The sequence below is a fragment of the Papaver somniferum genome, unplaced genomic scaffold (assembly GCF_003573695.1).
Source record: "Papaver somniferum cultivar HN1 unplaced genomic scaffold, ASM357369v1 unplaced-scaffold_107, whole genome shotgun sequence".
Classification (NCBI taxonomy): domain Eukaryota; kingdom Viridiplantae; phylum Streptophyta; class Magnoliopsida; order Ranunculales; family Papaveraceae; genus Papaver; species Papaver somniferum.
Window position 1 is genome coordinate 7,797,552 of NW_020619603.1, and position 12,252 is coordinate 7,809,803.

The following is a 12,252-nucleotide window of genomic DNA, read 5'->3' on the forward strand; positions in this document are numbered from 1 at the left end:
TTTTTTTTTTATAGTTAAGCTTGTTTTAGCATTTTGCACTCCCTAAAATTTTTGGTTGCACCCACACCAAATTTTTGCACCCCCTTCCCATGATTCTAGGCTCCGCCCCTGGTTCCAGACAGTTCCTTTAGTCTACCATATCTCCCCTGATTACTTTCGTTGGAGAAGAGATTATTGTTCCTTCATAATCAACAACTTTTGGATTGTACTTTCATTAGCATTCCTTTTTATGTCTTTGCAGGGATAAAACAAATTTATCTCAATGGTTACTGTTAATTACATGATTACATTCACTGTACCATTCCAATGACGTTGTGTTGGCGCTAAGCTATATCTAGTTAACAAGTTCCCTGAGAATGTAAAAATTTAATCGAGTACATTATTATACTAAGTACAACAATGCGTCTATTGTACTTAGCTATGGGAATTTCATCTCCCAATACGTCTTCATCATCTTCCTTTAGACGAAATGGTCACTTACTTACATTTGAACCTCAACTAATCATGGGAGTGCTATCAGGATGCATGTCTTTGTTAAATTGCCTGACAACTTTAGACATATGCAAATTGGTGGAATAATATACCACAAGCTCAGTCTTCGATCAAGCTTTCTCCATATTTTTATCTCAATTTTCGGATTTCAAATAGCTTTTAAGGTGTCTTATTACATCAAGAGTATCCATCATGTCTGTACCATCGACATAGATAGCTACAATTTCAAATCAGGAACTTTCTTTAAAGAAGACGAGTTCGACAGAGCATTGAGTCGACATCGCCCACAAATAAAATGAAGACACGTGTCCTTAATTAGTAGTGTTTCCTTTATTAATTGTGTTTCCTTAATTTGATAGAACTGTAAACACCCGTTGTAATTCAAGAAGGAAGATCAAATAAAAGTTGATGATGTCTGCCGACGAAGTTAGCTCTGAAGGAAGCAGCGGGAATACTTCTGATTCAGAAGGATATGCCTCCTCTATCAACTATTGTTACTCAGAGGAAGAGACATATTATGTCCCGGAAAATGATGATACATGTGATGAAAATCGTGCGAAGTCCCAAGATGAACATGTAGATAAGACTGAACGTCTACAGATGTCAGTTTACGAAGATTACCAGGTTTAAAAGGGGATGATAAGTCACCTCTTGTTTATCTAAATGCCGAAGAATCCACTTTAATGTTAAGAAAGACTCCCTCTAGGGCTAATTGGATAAGGACTTGGCCAACGACAACCAAGCAAGCTTTGGTCAGCAATTGAATAGCCAAATCTGTAAAACATGGAACTTCAGTGATGAAAATAGTATGGGATATGTCGTCTTCATTATATGCCAAGGGGCGATAAAAAGGCAGTTCTTAAAACTGGGTCGAAAGATACATGTAAACTTCACAAAGTTACTTTAGAGAAGATGTAAATACTATATAGATTTAGAAGGTAGAAACCCATGAACAAACAAGAAGAATGTTTTCACCATGATAAGCTTTGAAACAGCGGTAATGATGGTATACTGACATGCAAAGAAAGCGAGAAATCTCCAGACATCATCAACTTTTAAGTGGAAAAAAATAAATGAAAATCATGAAAATGGAGGTTCATGTAGCCTTTCCACCAATAAGATTTGGACGGTCCTTATCTCTTAGTTAAATCAGCTCTTAAGTGTGAGTACGACTCAATTGTTCTCTTCAGGCCCTCCTACATTCGTCAGTCAAATACATTGAAATAAGCAATGGACTGAATATCAGCTATATCACAACTTTATTAACCAAGTCCAAAAGAGCACACTCAACAACTACCAAGTCAAGATTCTTGTTTCCTATTTGTAAAATGTCAGATGCATGTGTGAATGTTCTGTTCTGTATGTGAAAAGAAAATTAAGGAACAGAATTTTAAGAACGCTTCCAGAGACATACCTGAAGTGAGACAATAGGTGTATAAGAGATCCGGTCCTCGGCTTTCGAACAACTGAAAGTTCTGTTGCATGTGAGCAGACTAATCCTTGAAGGTGTCAGTTGTGGAACAGGCATCCCGTAGGGCCCTAATACCTTATACGCCAAAGCTACCAACTGCGCTATCGGCTTCATGACAGGGGCTGGAATCTTGATACTTGGTCTGTTAGGGTAAAAAGAATTATAAATAGAGAAGCTAACAATATGGAAATAATTACCTAATTAAATCCTACGAACTCCTCCATTCTTTACTTCAAGAAAGCTGTAGCTCAATAAGTAACTCAAGGTATACCTCTCATAGCCAAGACCATCAAGGATAACTGCGACAAATTCCCAAAACTTCATTGGTTCCATATTCGTGATAAAGTAGGCCTATGAGCAAGCATCAGAGTTTAAAGTTTAAAGATTATATCCCAGAACATGGACTGATCCGAACTAGCATTTATATGGATTTAATGATTAATGCAGAAAACACATGTGTAGTGCCCCAGAATTGGGTACATTTTGACAAGTTATAAATGAGATAATGACACGTTGAACTATCTAGTGCTTTATCTGTGTGGACATTGACAGCTGACCCGTCCCAACTCCCAATTCATTAATATATCCAGTGAGAATATAAGTACCTGACCAGCTGCTCTTTCCGCAGTTTCCCCACCTGAGGATAGAGCTTTCTCAGCACATATATGGGCATGAGCCACGTTTTCGACATACGTGAAATCGTAAAAGTTATTGCCATCACCGATGATGAACTGATGAAAAATTTAAACAAGAAAAAAAGATATAAGAGAAAGCAGATATTCAAAAGAGTAAAATTATCCGACTGCTATAAGCAAATAAGCTACTATGCGATTGATGTATCCTTACTTTAGACTTTCCGGCTCTTGCAGCCGTAACTAAGGATGGAACGAACAGCCTATCACCAGGACCAAAAATGCTACTGGGGCGTATGCAGCATGTTAGGAGCCCATTTTTACCATTTGCCTTTAAAGCTAACACCTCTCCTTCAGTTTTAGTTGCTGAATAGGAATCATTATGCTGAAAAACAAGTAAAAATCTGACTGAATAAAAAGAGATAGGCTGCGAGTTTGAGGATGCACTTAAAAATTGTGAAATATCCATTAGCGGTCTAAGGAAAAAAAAGATTTTTTTATAAGATGGCTTAATACGAGAATGTCTTGAACATATATCTATCAGCACATAACCAGGTGTGTACAGTATAAAATGCTTGTAGAAAACCTTAGATGGGTATGGCATTGTTTCATCTGCATTATCTGTACCATGAACCCCATCAAAGACGACACTAGGAGAGCTAGTATGGATGAGTCTCTTCACTTTGCACTCAAAACAGGCATCAATAACGTTCTTGGTTCCTGAAAACCCACTTGAAGCAGATAAGAAAATAAACATCGAAAAGTGAACTCTTAAACATTTGACCACTAGGTTCACGCATGAAAGCACCACTCTTTACCTTCTACATTGACTGAGTAATGCAGCTTGTGATTGTTGATCGATGAATCTGGAGCAGCCATGTGAAAAACAGCCTCTGCCCCTTCCAAGGCTGCAGAGACAAACAGTAGGCTCATAAGATTAAATAACAAAGGAGAAGGTTCTATTAGAGCCAGTATAGTAAAATGTCCAATCACTGCTCTAGACCACCTATCTTCTCATATGCTTTAATCAATGGACGCATAAATTTTTCATATGGTCTCAGAAATGAAGAAAGTCACTTAATGATCAACAGATAGTCAGATAGCCAGTAAGTACAAATCTACCAGCTTAATAAATTCATATTAATTTAAATAGAGAATGTCAATGACCTTTAATCACTTGGGCTTTGTCTCGAAGATCCGCAGAGACATACTGAGCACCGCCTGATCGAAGAGCTTCACCAAGAACTTCTTCCTCATATGGTTCAAGCATAATATCGGGCCCTAAATCAGCAACTCTAACTAACCATTCCCCTGATTTAATGAGCATTGTCACCAAATGACGGGCAGCAAAACCCCTCCCACCTGTCACAACACAATATCTCTCCACCCCAACCATCTTGTATTTAATCCTTCTTCCACTCTGTAAAATCATAACATTACTGTTGGATATATATTCTTTAAAACAAATTTATTCCGGTTTACCAAAATTGTTTTTAATAGTCATAATTATTTTTATTAAAGAAATTTATTTAGTTATTAATTTCTTGATCGTTTTATTTAGGGAAGTTAATGGTGTTAATTCGGTGATAAATAAGAGTGATTAATTATTGAAATTCTTGAATACAAGAAAACATATTTTTGTTTGAAAACATAAGGAAGAGAGTTTTCATCTTAACGTTTTTGGAGTTCTAAAACAAAAATAAGAATTTTTTGAGAGAAAGAGAACTAGTGTGTGATCATCACTTGTTTTCGACAAGTTTGATTTTGAGCAAGAATAAAAGTCTACAAGTATCACATACTCTCAGAGTGCAAGAGTGATTGTGAAAGAGATTTACTCGGCTGTTTTATCCTGGGGACAACGCGAAATGGAAAAACTGTTTGCACAATTTTGGGCATAGCCACGAAACGTCTTAAAGAGAGCAACCTGGTCGTGACTCAGCCATAACATTTTTTTTTATTTGTTTGGTTCATGATTGTTTTGCGGGCGGATTTCGACAATTGTTCTAACAACTACTAGTTTCAAAAAAAAAAATCATAACGCAAGCAGAAGAACTGAACAGAGATTTAAAATAAAATCTTAGAAATTCGGAAACAGTGTCCACTTGAAACTGTATTCAAGATTCGAATAAACGACCAGATAACTGAAATGGCTATAACCAAGTTTTTTAGCGAAGTTCAAGTATACAGTTGTTATGGCCAAGAGAGACATACAATTACATATAAGCATAGACCGAATATAGATTTTTGAGATCGAATCATAGATCAAAATGTCACACGACATGCCTAAAATGTGTTCTACTACATCAATTAGTTTAGGGATCATAAAGAAAACTCAGAGAACAGCTTTCAAAAACTACAAACACTTCAAAAAAATTCAACAAGTCAACTATGAATTACACGCATCTGCTTCGACATTTCTATTATGAAATTACTGATAAACAAATCAATGTAGCTTCAATTAGTGGTGATGCTTACCTCTTTCAAAGGGCAATGATACGAGTTCTAATTGCAGAAGCTATTTCCTTGTGTTGAGAGATCGAACAAGAAGGGAGAGACTACATAGACATTAGAAAGTGAATTATTCGTGCTTATTTTATTATTAATGTATTGTCAACTTGTGCGGCGCCTCTGTCGTAGTTATTATAAAATTGAAATATTGCAAAATAGTTTCTATAGAATTATTAGATTAACATTATTGCAAATCACCAAAATCCCCATTATAATATATCAGCAGATTTGAATTTTATGAGTTGACAGATTTGTCCATATACTAATTAACAAATAAACTAATGAAGACAATTGAGGTGAAAGGAAGGACGAAAGCCAGACCCGACTCCATTACCTTGTGATAAAGATGACTTGATATAACTTCAATATAAGTCTTCTTCAGAAAACTGAAACAATTCTTCTGATAATTTCTGATAATTTTCAAAATGTTGTTATGAGTGAACTTTACCTCTGAAGCATTATTAGTTCTGGTAGTACTACTGTTGGTTTCACCGTACCATGTTGTTGTATTTGCTTCTGAACAAGAAGTGAAGGCACTTTTGAAAAGGAAATCAACCCTTAGGAGTACAACGAATCCATGCAAATGGCATGGAATATCTTGCAACAACGGAAGCGTCGCGGAATTGATAAACACTACGCAAACTGGCCAAGAAGAGCCTGAAAATTTATTTGGTTCAACAATATATTTTCCTAACACGCACAGTCTTTGGCCGATATCCTCTTATGCTTTGGTTTCAAACTCCCCCTTGCGCATTTTTTCTAGTATCTGAGCTGTTTCTTTCAAATCGTCGAGGTCATCCATCATATCTTCAAGGTTTAAGGACATCGATGTTGCGAAATCACCTATTTCATTCTCGCCCCATTTTTCCCTTAACAACAATAATTTCTGTAACATAATCTTTACAGCAGCATTAGCACTTTGCGTTTTACGCTCAAGATCTGGCCACATTATAGGACGCCCTATGGATTCTTTAGCCAAGTCTATTTTATCCCTGGCATCACCATACAAATGATCTACTTCTTCCTTAAGGTGTGACCATAATAAAGGATCAGCTAGAACTACTTAGGTTTAGGTTTAGATTATCTTAGAAGAAGAGAAGAGAAGATAGATTTAAACTGAACTTTATTATTGATTTCAACTGTACAAAGAATACATACAGACTCGACAATATATATACATGGGTTTCTTGAAGTTCAGGAAACCGTATTTCCAAACTAAAGACTATTTCCTAATATACAAAGAATACCAAAAATAGACCAACTCTTATTAGAGAACCTTCCGTGTACATTGTTGAGTCACAATGTTCACGTACTGGATGTTGTGTTAACAGGATCATCACATTCTTTTAATTCTTCTTTTGAAAATCCTGCATTATTATTATCACAAGCTTGAAAATACAAGCGATCCACTTCATCATCCATCTTTCTGTTTTTACCATCAATTTTTTTCGTTTGGGGTAAGAAAATGTTTTTAACCTCTGTGGGTAATCCATTAACAAACTCGACCTTTCGTTTCAACCATTCAACATCTTTTCTCATATTATCAAGATATAAGCTCATAGAACTCACCAAATCTTCTCCTTGTTTGTTCTTCTCATGACCCAGCTGTTTTTCCTTCAAAACCTCAAATTTCTCTAGCACAATCTTTACAACATCATCAGACTTAGTCTTATGGGCTAAATTGGAGGTGCTAGATTAGCACTTAAGTGTTCCAATTCAAATACTTAGCACTTAATCTAGCTGCCAGACTAGCACCCCATAAGACTTAGACTCACCACGTTGCGTTTCATCCTGATGAAATGTCCATAGAGGGAACTCGCTTCACATCATTGCTTTTTTATCTTATCACAAGCTTGAGAATACAAACAATCTACTTCATCTTTGAGATATAACCATGATTTAGGACACTCTTTTTCTTCAAGCGAATTTCTCTTTTTTGTTCGTCTATTAGTTCTTTCACGTAATCATTAGAAGTTTTTGCGTCGGCATCAGATGTTCTTAAATCATAATGTGGAGTGCTGGAATATGATTCCTGCTGCTATAATGTGGGTGATTTGGGGAGAAAGGAACGCCCGTACTTTTGAAAATAAGCACATCTTCAAAACAGATTTTGATTTAATCATGGAAGCTAAATCTCTAGTTATTGCTTGGGCTACAGTTTTTGGGCATCATATTATCTGGACAGAGGACAATTGAGATGCAATTTTTTCCTAATTCCTTTTCTTTTTCTGTTTTATTTTTCTTTCTTTGCTATTACTTGTAGCTCTTTTGTACATTCTTTCTTTCAATAAAATCTATCACTTCCAATCAAAAAAAAAGTTTTTGCGTCGGCTCCAGTAGTGTATTCACTAACTTGAAAATGGTTTTTCTTACGGTTTGATGAAAAGAAGATTTGACAAGTACGGTGGAATCCTTTTGAGATTAAGGAAGAATATTTGATCTTAGATTGTGATTTACTCAAAGAAATTCTTAAGAGAACCTTATTCATCTTCGGAAACCTAATACCTAGCCGTATTTTTGTTTAGTCAAGTTTGACCAGCATTGTAACCGAGTGGCTGAGCCAAAAAACTTGCTATCGGAATGGAAACTCTTGCTGGGAATGCAATTAAGAAAAATGGGCTTGAAGCCCAAATTCTGAAAAATGCTTAGGTTTGGGAGCTAGCAGTGTGTTACTAGTAGTGGTGAGCAAAAAATACGGAATCGCGGATTTCACTCGTATCCGTCCGCAAAATTGCGGGTGAAACTCAATCCGCAAGATATATGAGCCGGACACGGATGGAATTTTCAAATCCGCACTTTTAACGGTTTGGTTGCGGTTGGACTTTGTAATCCGCGAATTAATCCGCATCACATGGCAATAAAGGAAATTATAGATCTCACGTTATAATCAGAACGTTAAAGCACAAACTACTCTTGTAATATGGAAACAAAGTTTAGTTTAGTACGCCTCCTTAGCTAAACGGGAGTGCATCAAAACCTCAGTCAGTCACACTTTCGCATGAGGTGACCAATCCGTGCTAAATATAGTGGGAAAAGGACGAAAGTACATGTATATAGCTCTTCTATTTTGCTTTGGATTTCGACATCCCAAAGTTGCGCGTGTCATCTCTACAAAACCTAGACGAAACAACAACTAATGATTCAAAGAGCCAACACATCATTCGTACAGGCTAACGCAAATAAATATTTATGGACGTACAAGGCAACATGGTACTTTGGTTAAATTAAAGATAACTTGCCCATAAGATTTTAGGCTTCAGAAGTTTTTTCTTTTTTTCTGATTAAATCCGATTAATCTGTATCCGGTCCGTATTATCTGTGGATCCGTGGATGTTAAATCCGCGGGTGATTTGGCCGGACACAGTTGGATTTTCCAAATCCGCAATTTTGACGGTTTGGAGGCGGTGACTCCTAATCCGCAACCGTCCGTCCGTTGCACACCCCTAGTTACTACACTCCGAAGTCTCCCATGCTTCAGGAGGATCTGCGCTTGTTGTAATATGAAGATATTGGGGATATGCCCGAAAATCAACTGTCATCTTGGGAATATGCTCCAGGATTCTAGTTTTCGGGAATATACCCCGACCGTCCATAATTCCATCCAAAACCGTTAAGTAGTCAATATTCACACACACTTGGGATTACATATGCGAATTAAAAAACAGATATACTACATACTAACACCTTTACAAGGTTCAGGAACATATTCAGACAAAAAGAAAGTTCAAACACATTTACGATAAATTGACTATTTAATGGTTCCTTGGCGAAAACAGTTACTTTGGGGCATATTCCCAAAAATTGGAATCCTGAGGTATATCTCCATGATGACAGTCGATTTTGGGACATACCCCCAATTTTCCCTTGTTTTATTACTAAATTGTACGATCAGACCCCATGGGTATCGTGGTGTTTCTTAGATTTTAAAGTCAACTTCTGATAAATATTTTAAAAAAAATCGCCAAAGCTAAATGCTAATTACTATTACTTTTGTTTTTAAAAAAGAAAAGAGATAATAGACAAAATTGAAAAGTGAAAGTGTATATTTTTTAAAAACCGAAGGAGTATTTTTTTTCTAGCCGGCTCTATAGGAAAAGATCAGAGATGGATTAAATTACTATTACAAGCCGATCGTTACCAATCTTACGTACAAGATAAAAGAATCTATACTACCGTTGAGATAACTGGTTTTCACTTTGAAAATCACTGGATTAGGTTTCTATGGATGACAGAAAGATTACTACGGCAAGAACAAATTCATTTCTTTTTTTTTCCTCTTAGAGAATCTTCCAATTTAACAAAGTTTTGGTCAATGAAATCTGAATCGGGGTATTTAGAAAAAACATATATGTGTCCACTAATGACCGGTGGGGATAGGGGGCCAGGGGTCTTTCCTGGACAGACGATCTGGAGCCGCTTTTGTTTGATAAGACAAATTTGTTTGCTTAGAGTTTTTACTAAAGAGTGATGATAGACCCACTGAAGAACAGCACCGTGATGTGTACCGAGAGGGGATCGGACGACCTCAATGTCATTCTCTCTGCATTGGGATAGGGGTAGGGCATGAGTGATCCCCACTACACTCTCACACGGTGCAGTCTCGGTGAAAATGTTTTCGATGTACGAATCATTTTCCTTTACTAAAAGCACACATCACAAACAAGTTTGGTTTTTTTTTTAGATTGGTAGAGAATTTGATGCTATGAAGTTTCGTGTTCAAGTCACTCGTGTCATCAACCAATGATTTTACTATTGTATTATTGTAACATTAGGCTTTGTTTGATATCTTTAATTTCCTATAATATTATATATTGCATAGGGAACGGATAAGGTGTGCAGTACTTTGAAGATTACTTCGAGATTTCCCACAGTGCAATTATTGAAAAACTACATCTGTTCAATTATACAAGACCAGACAGTACTAAAACAAGAGAAAAGAAACAACCCACACTCTCAAGTCTCATCTAAATTATTGCTTCCGGCCGGGCAGCAGAGCAGAATCTCAGGGCCAGCATTTATCTAAAACACTACAACTGAACTTGTTGATATCTTGCTTTTTATTCATGCAGTTGAGTACACTGGCTACACTACTATTGACCTTGACTGAAGAAAAACTTGAAGCTCCTTCGCAAATGTCGCTAAAGAATTAATAACAAATGTTGCTAGCATATTTCAACGCCATCTATCATGCATCAGATTCACACCATTCCTGTAACGTTGGTGTGGCTACTCCGATATTCTTCATGTCGACCATATTGGCTAGTGTATCATGAAAGAAATTAAGTGCGTGCAAAAGGGGAAAATTAGTAGAAGTCCAGGGAATTAGAATTTAGAAGTACAACTTTTTGCTTTACTTAAAGTTTTCACCGTTCTTATTCTGAAAATTGATGTACCAAATCGATCGTAATTAACATACCTTCATGTACTGCAGATGTAGAAGCAGCCGTGGCATCACTAATGACCGTAACGGATTTATAATCCAATGATACCGCATCAAAAACAGTCTGCCTAATACAATTTGGGGTCTGAACACCTAAACAGCAAAAATAATTACTTCAGCAAAGAAATCATTAAAACAGGAACTATTAGAGCTTTGAAATTGCCATAACTTACCGACAACAACTAATTTCTCAATTCCCGAACTTTGAAGAAATGAATGGAGGTTTGTTGCGAAGAAGGCACTAAACCGTGTCTTCACTAATTTATAATCATCTCCGGTAATCTCAAGGCCGTCCACTAATTCTGCACCCTTGCTTCCCTTAACAACTGGGCCAGTTTTGTTGTCACCATACATATGTCTGCGGAAGCGTTCTATATCTCGTCCCAGACGGTCATGTTCCCGGACAACCTAATTTGTATCAAAACCCCACAAAATAATCATAAAATTAGTAAAAAGAAGATTGCAGAAAAGGGAAGAACAAACACGGAAGAATATGAATACCCAAACTACAAGAACACCACGCTGTCTTGCAATATCCACTGCTTTTATCACTGAAGGAATAATTGCTTGACCAAAATCTGGAGTTCCTGGACCAACAAAATCTTTCTGCGAAACATCATATAGAAAGTTTAGAGACCATATTACCAAAATATGAAATGAATGGAAAATCTATAAAGAGGCGGGATAAACCTGCATATCTAGGACTAGCAGAGCTGTGTTAGTCAAAACCATGTTGGCGAAAATATATAGCTCGATTATTGATCTTTACTGTAACTTTTTGTGATGGTTTTCATTATTGTATCACTCCTCACTCTTTGGTGTATATGTATACCAGTAAACCCAACAACTACCTTTAATAAGTGCCAATCAATGTGTTGCTGATTTGTGTCGAGTTGTAAAGTTACTTTAAGTACGAAAAAAGGAAGGAAAAAAAGAGTTGGTAACACATAATAATCTCAATTATTGTTGATGAACTAAGCAATAGTTAGCTAGTGGGCTCTCGTCGTAGGTTCTTGTGATTAGGTATTTAATTGGGAAAATTAGGGGCAGATAAAAAAAATAAATAATATTTTTTTGTGAGACCCACAATTAAATTTAGGTATTGTGACATTTATAATTATTTCCGTGACACTCATAATTATATGAAATTATTAAAAATGCATGCATGACGGATTATGCATCCGCATGACGGGTTATGCATCAGGGGTATAATTGACAACGCAACTTGGACATAACATATCTAAAAATCCGCGTCTTGAAATTTTACATATTTTATATCGTTAGAAATCTTTTTAAGAGAGCTACGCAACGAGTACAAACAACAATATAAAATTTAAATTTTGCGAAATAAATTAGAGGCGATTGTTCTTTTAAGCAAAATTTCAAAAATTAGGTACATAACCATTATGCAACCACCAAAAACGATGTATAACACATTATGCAGACACAACAAAAGATGCATAAAACGTTATGCAACCATATTTTGGTTCATGCATCTATTAATTTATGCATAACATGTCATGCAACCATTTCCTTGGATGCATAAAAAATTATTCATCAATTTTTTTAATTCAATGCTTACAAAAATATGGTTGCATAATGCTTTATGGATCCATTTTCTCGACAGCATAACATGTTAGTTATGTTATGCATGAAAAGTTATGCAGTTTTTTTTTGTTGGTTTCAATACTAACAAAAAAGTAGCGGCA

The 12,252-nt window shown here is 36.2% G+C and overlaps 2 protein-coding genes across 3 annotated transcripts; both read right to left on the reverse strand.

Annotated features, from left to right (window-relative positions):
• Positions 1-1,282: 1,282 nt before the first annotated feature.
• LOC113328380 (3beta-hydroxysteroid-dehydrogenase/decarboxylase-like) lies at positions 1,283-5,150 on the reverse strand. 2 transcript variants are annotated; one of them, XM_026575499.1, is made up of 9 exons: positions 5,071-5,150; positions 3,763-4,015; positions 3,414-3,503; positions 3,182-3,315; positions 2,810-2,980; positions 2,569-2,694; positions 2,235-2,314; positions 1,907-2,105; positions 1,283-1,688 (listed from the first exon to the last, which is right to left on the reverse strand). In XM_026575499.1, the coding sequence occupies exons 2-9, from the start codon at positions 3,989-3,991 to the stop codon at positions 1,626-1,628; spliced, it is 1,092 nt and encodes a 363-aa protein (XP_026431284.1). In that variant the 5' UTR covers positions 3,992-4,015; positions 5,071-5,150; the 3' UTR covers positions 1,283-1,625. The 2 variants fall into 2 exon arrangements, with proteins under 2 accessions (XP_026431284.1, XP_026431285.1); XM_026575500.1 differs by lacking the exon at positions 1,283-1,688 and having other exon boundaries at positions 1,928-2,105; positions 2,235-2,262.
• A 4,745-nt stretch (positions 5,151-9,895) lies between these two features.
• Positions 9,896-11,393, reverse strand: LOC113327745 (probable inactive nicotinamidase At3g16190). Its single transcript, XM_026574875.1, has 5 exons — positions 11,234-11,393; positions 11,045-11,149; positions 10,717-10,951; positions 10,520-10,636; positions 9,896-10,362 (listed from the first exon to the last, which is right to left on the reverse strand). The coding sequence occupies exons 1-5, from the start codon at positions 11,273-11,275 to the stop codon at positions 10,289-10,291; spliced, it is 573 nt and encodes a 190-aa protein (XP_026430660.1). The 5' UTR covers positions 11,276-11,393; the 3' UTR covers positions 9,896-10,288.
• Between the last annotated feature and the right edge of the window lie 859 nt (positions 11,394-12,252).

Coding starts and splice junctions, on each gene's coding strand:
- LOC113328380 (XM_026575499.1), bottom strand. CDS start 3,991: ATGGTTGGGGTGGAGAGATATTGTGTTGTGACAGGTGGGAGGGGTTTT. Junction 2,695..2,809: donor CAAGAGCCGGAAAGTCTAAA/GTAAGGATACAT, acceptor ATTTTTCATCAG/TTCATCATCGGTGATGGCAA. Junction 2,315..2,568: donor CGGAAAGAGCAGCTGGTCAG/GTACTTATATTC, acceptor GCTTGCTCATAG/GCCTACTTTATCACGAATAT.
- LOC113327745 (XM_026574875.1), bottom strand. CDS start 11,275: ATGGTTTTGACTAACACAGCTCTGCTAGTCCTAGATATGCAG. Junction 11,150..11,233: donor TGCTAGTCCTAGATATGCAG/GTTTATCCCGCC, acceptor GATGTTTCGCAG/AAAGATTTTGTTGGTCCAGG. Junction 10,952..11,044: donor GTGGTGTTCTTGTAGTTTGG/GTATTCATATTC, acceptor GATACAAATTAG/GTTGTCCGGGAACATGACCG.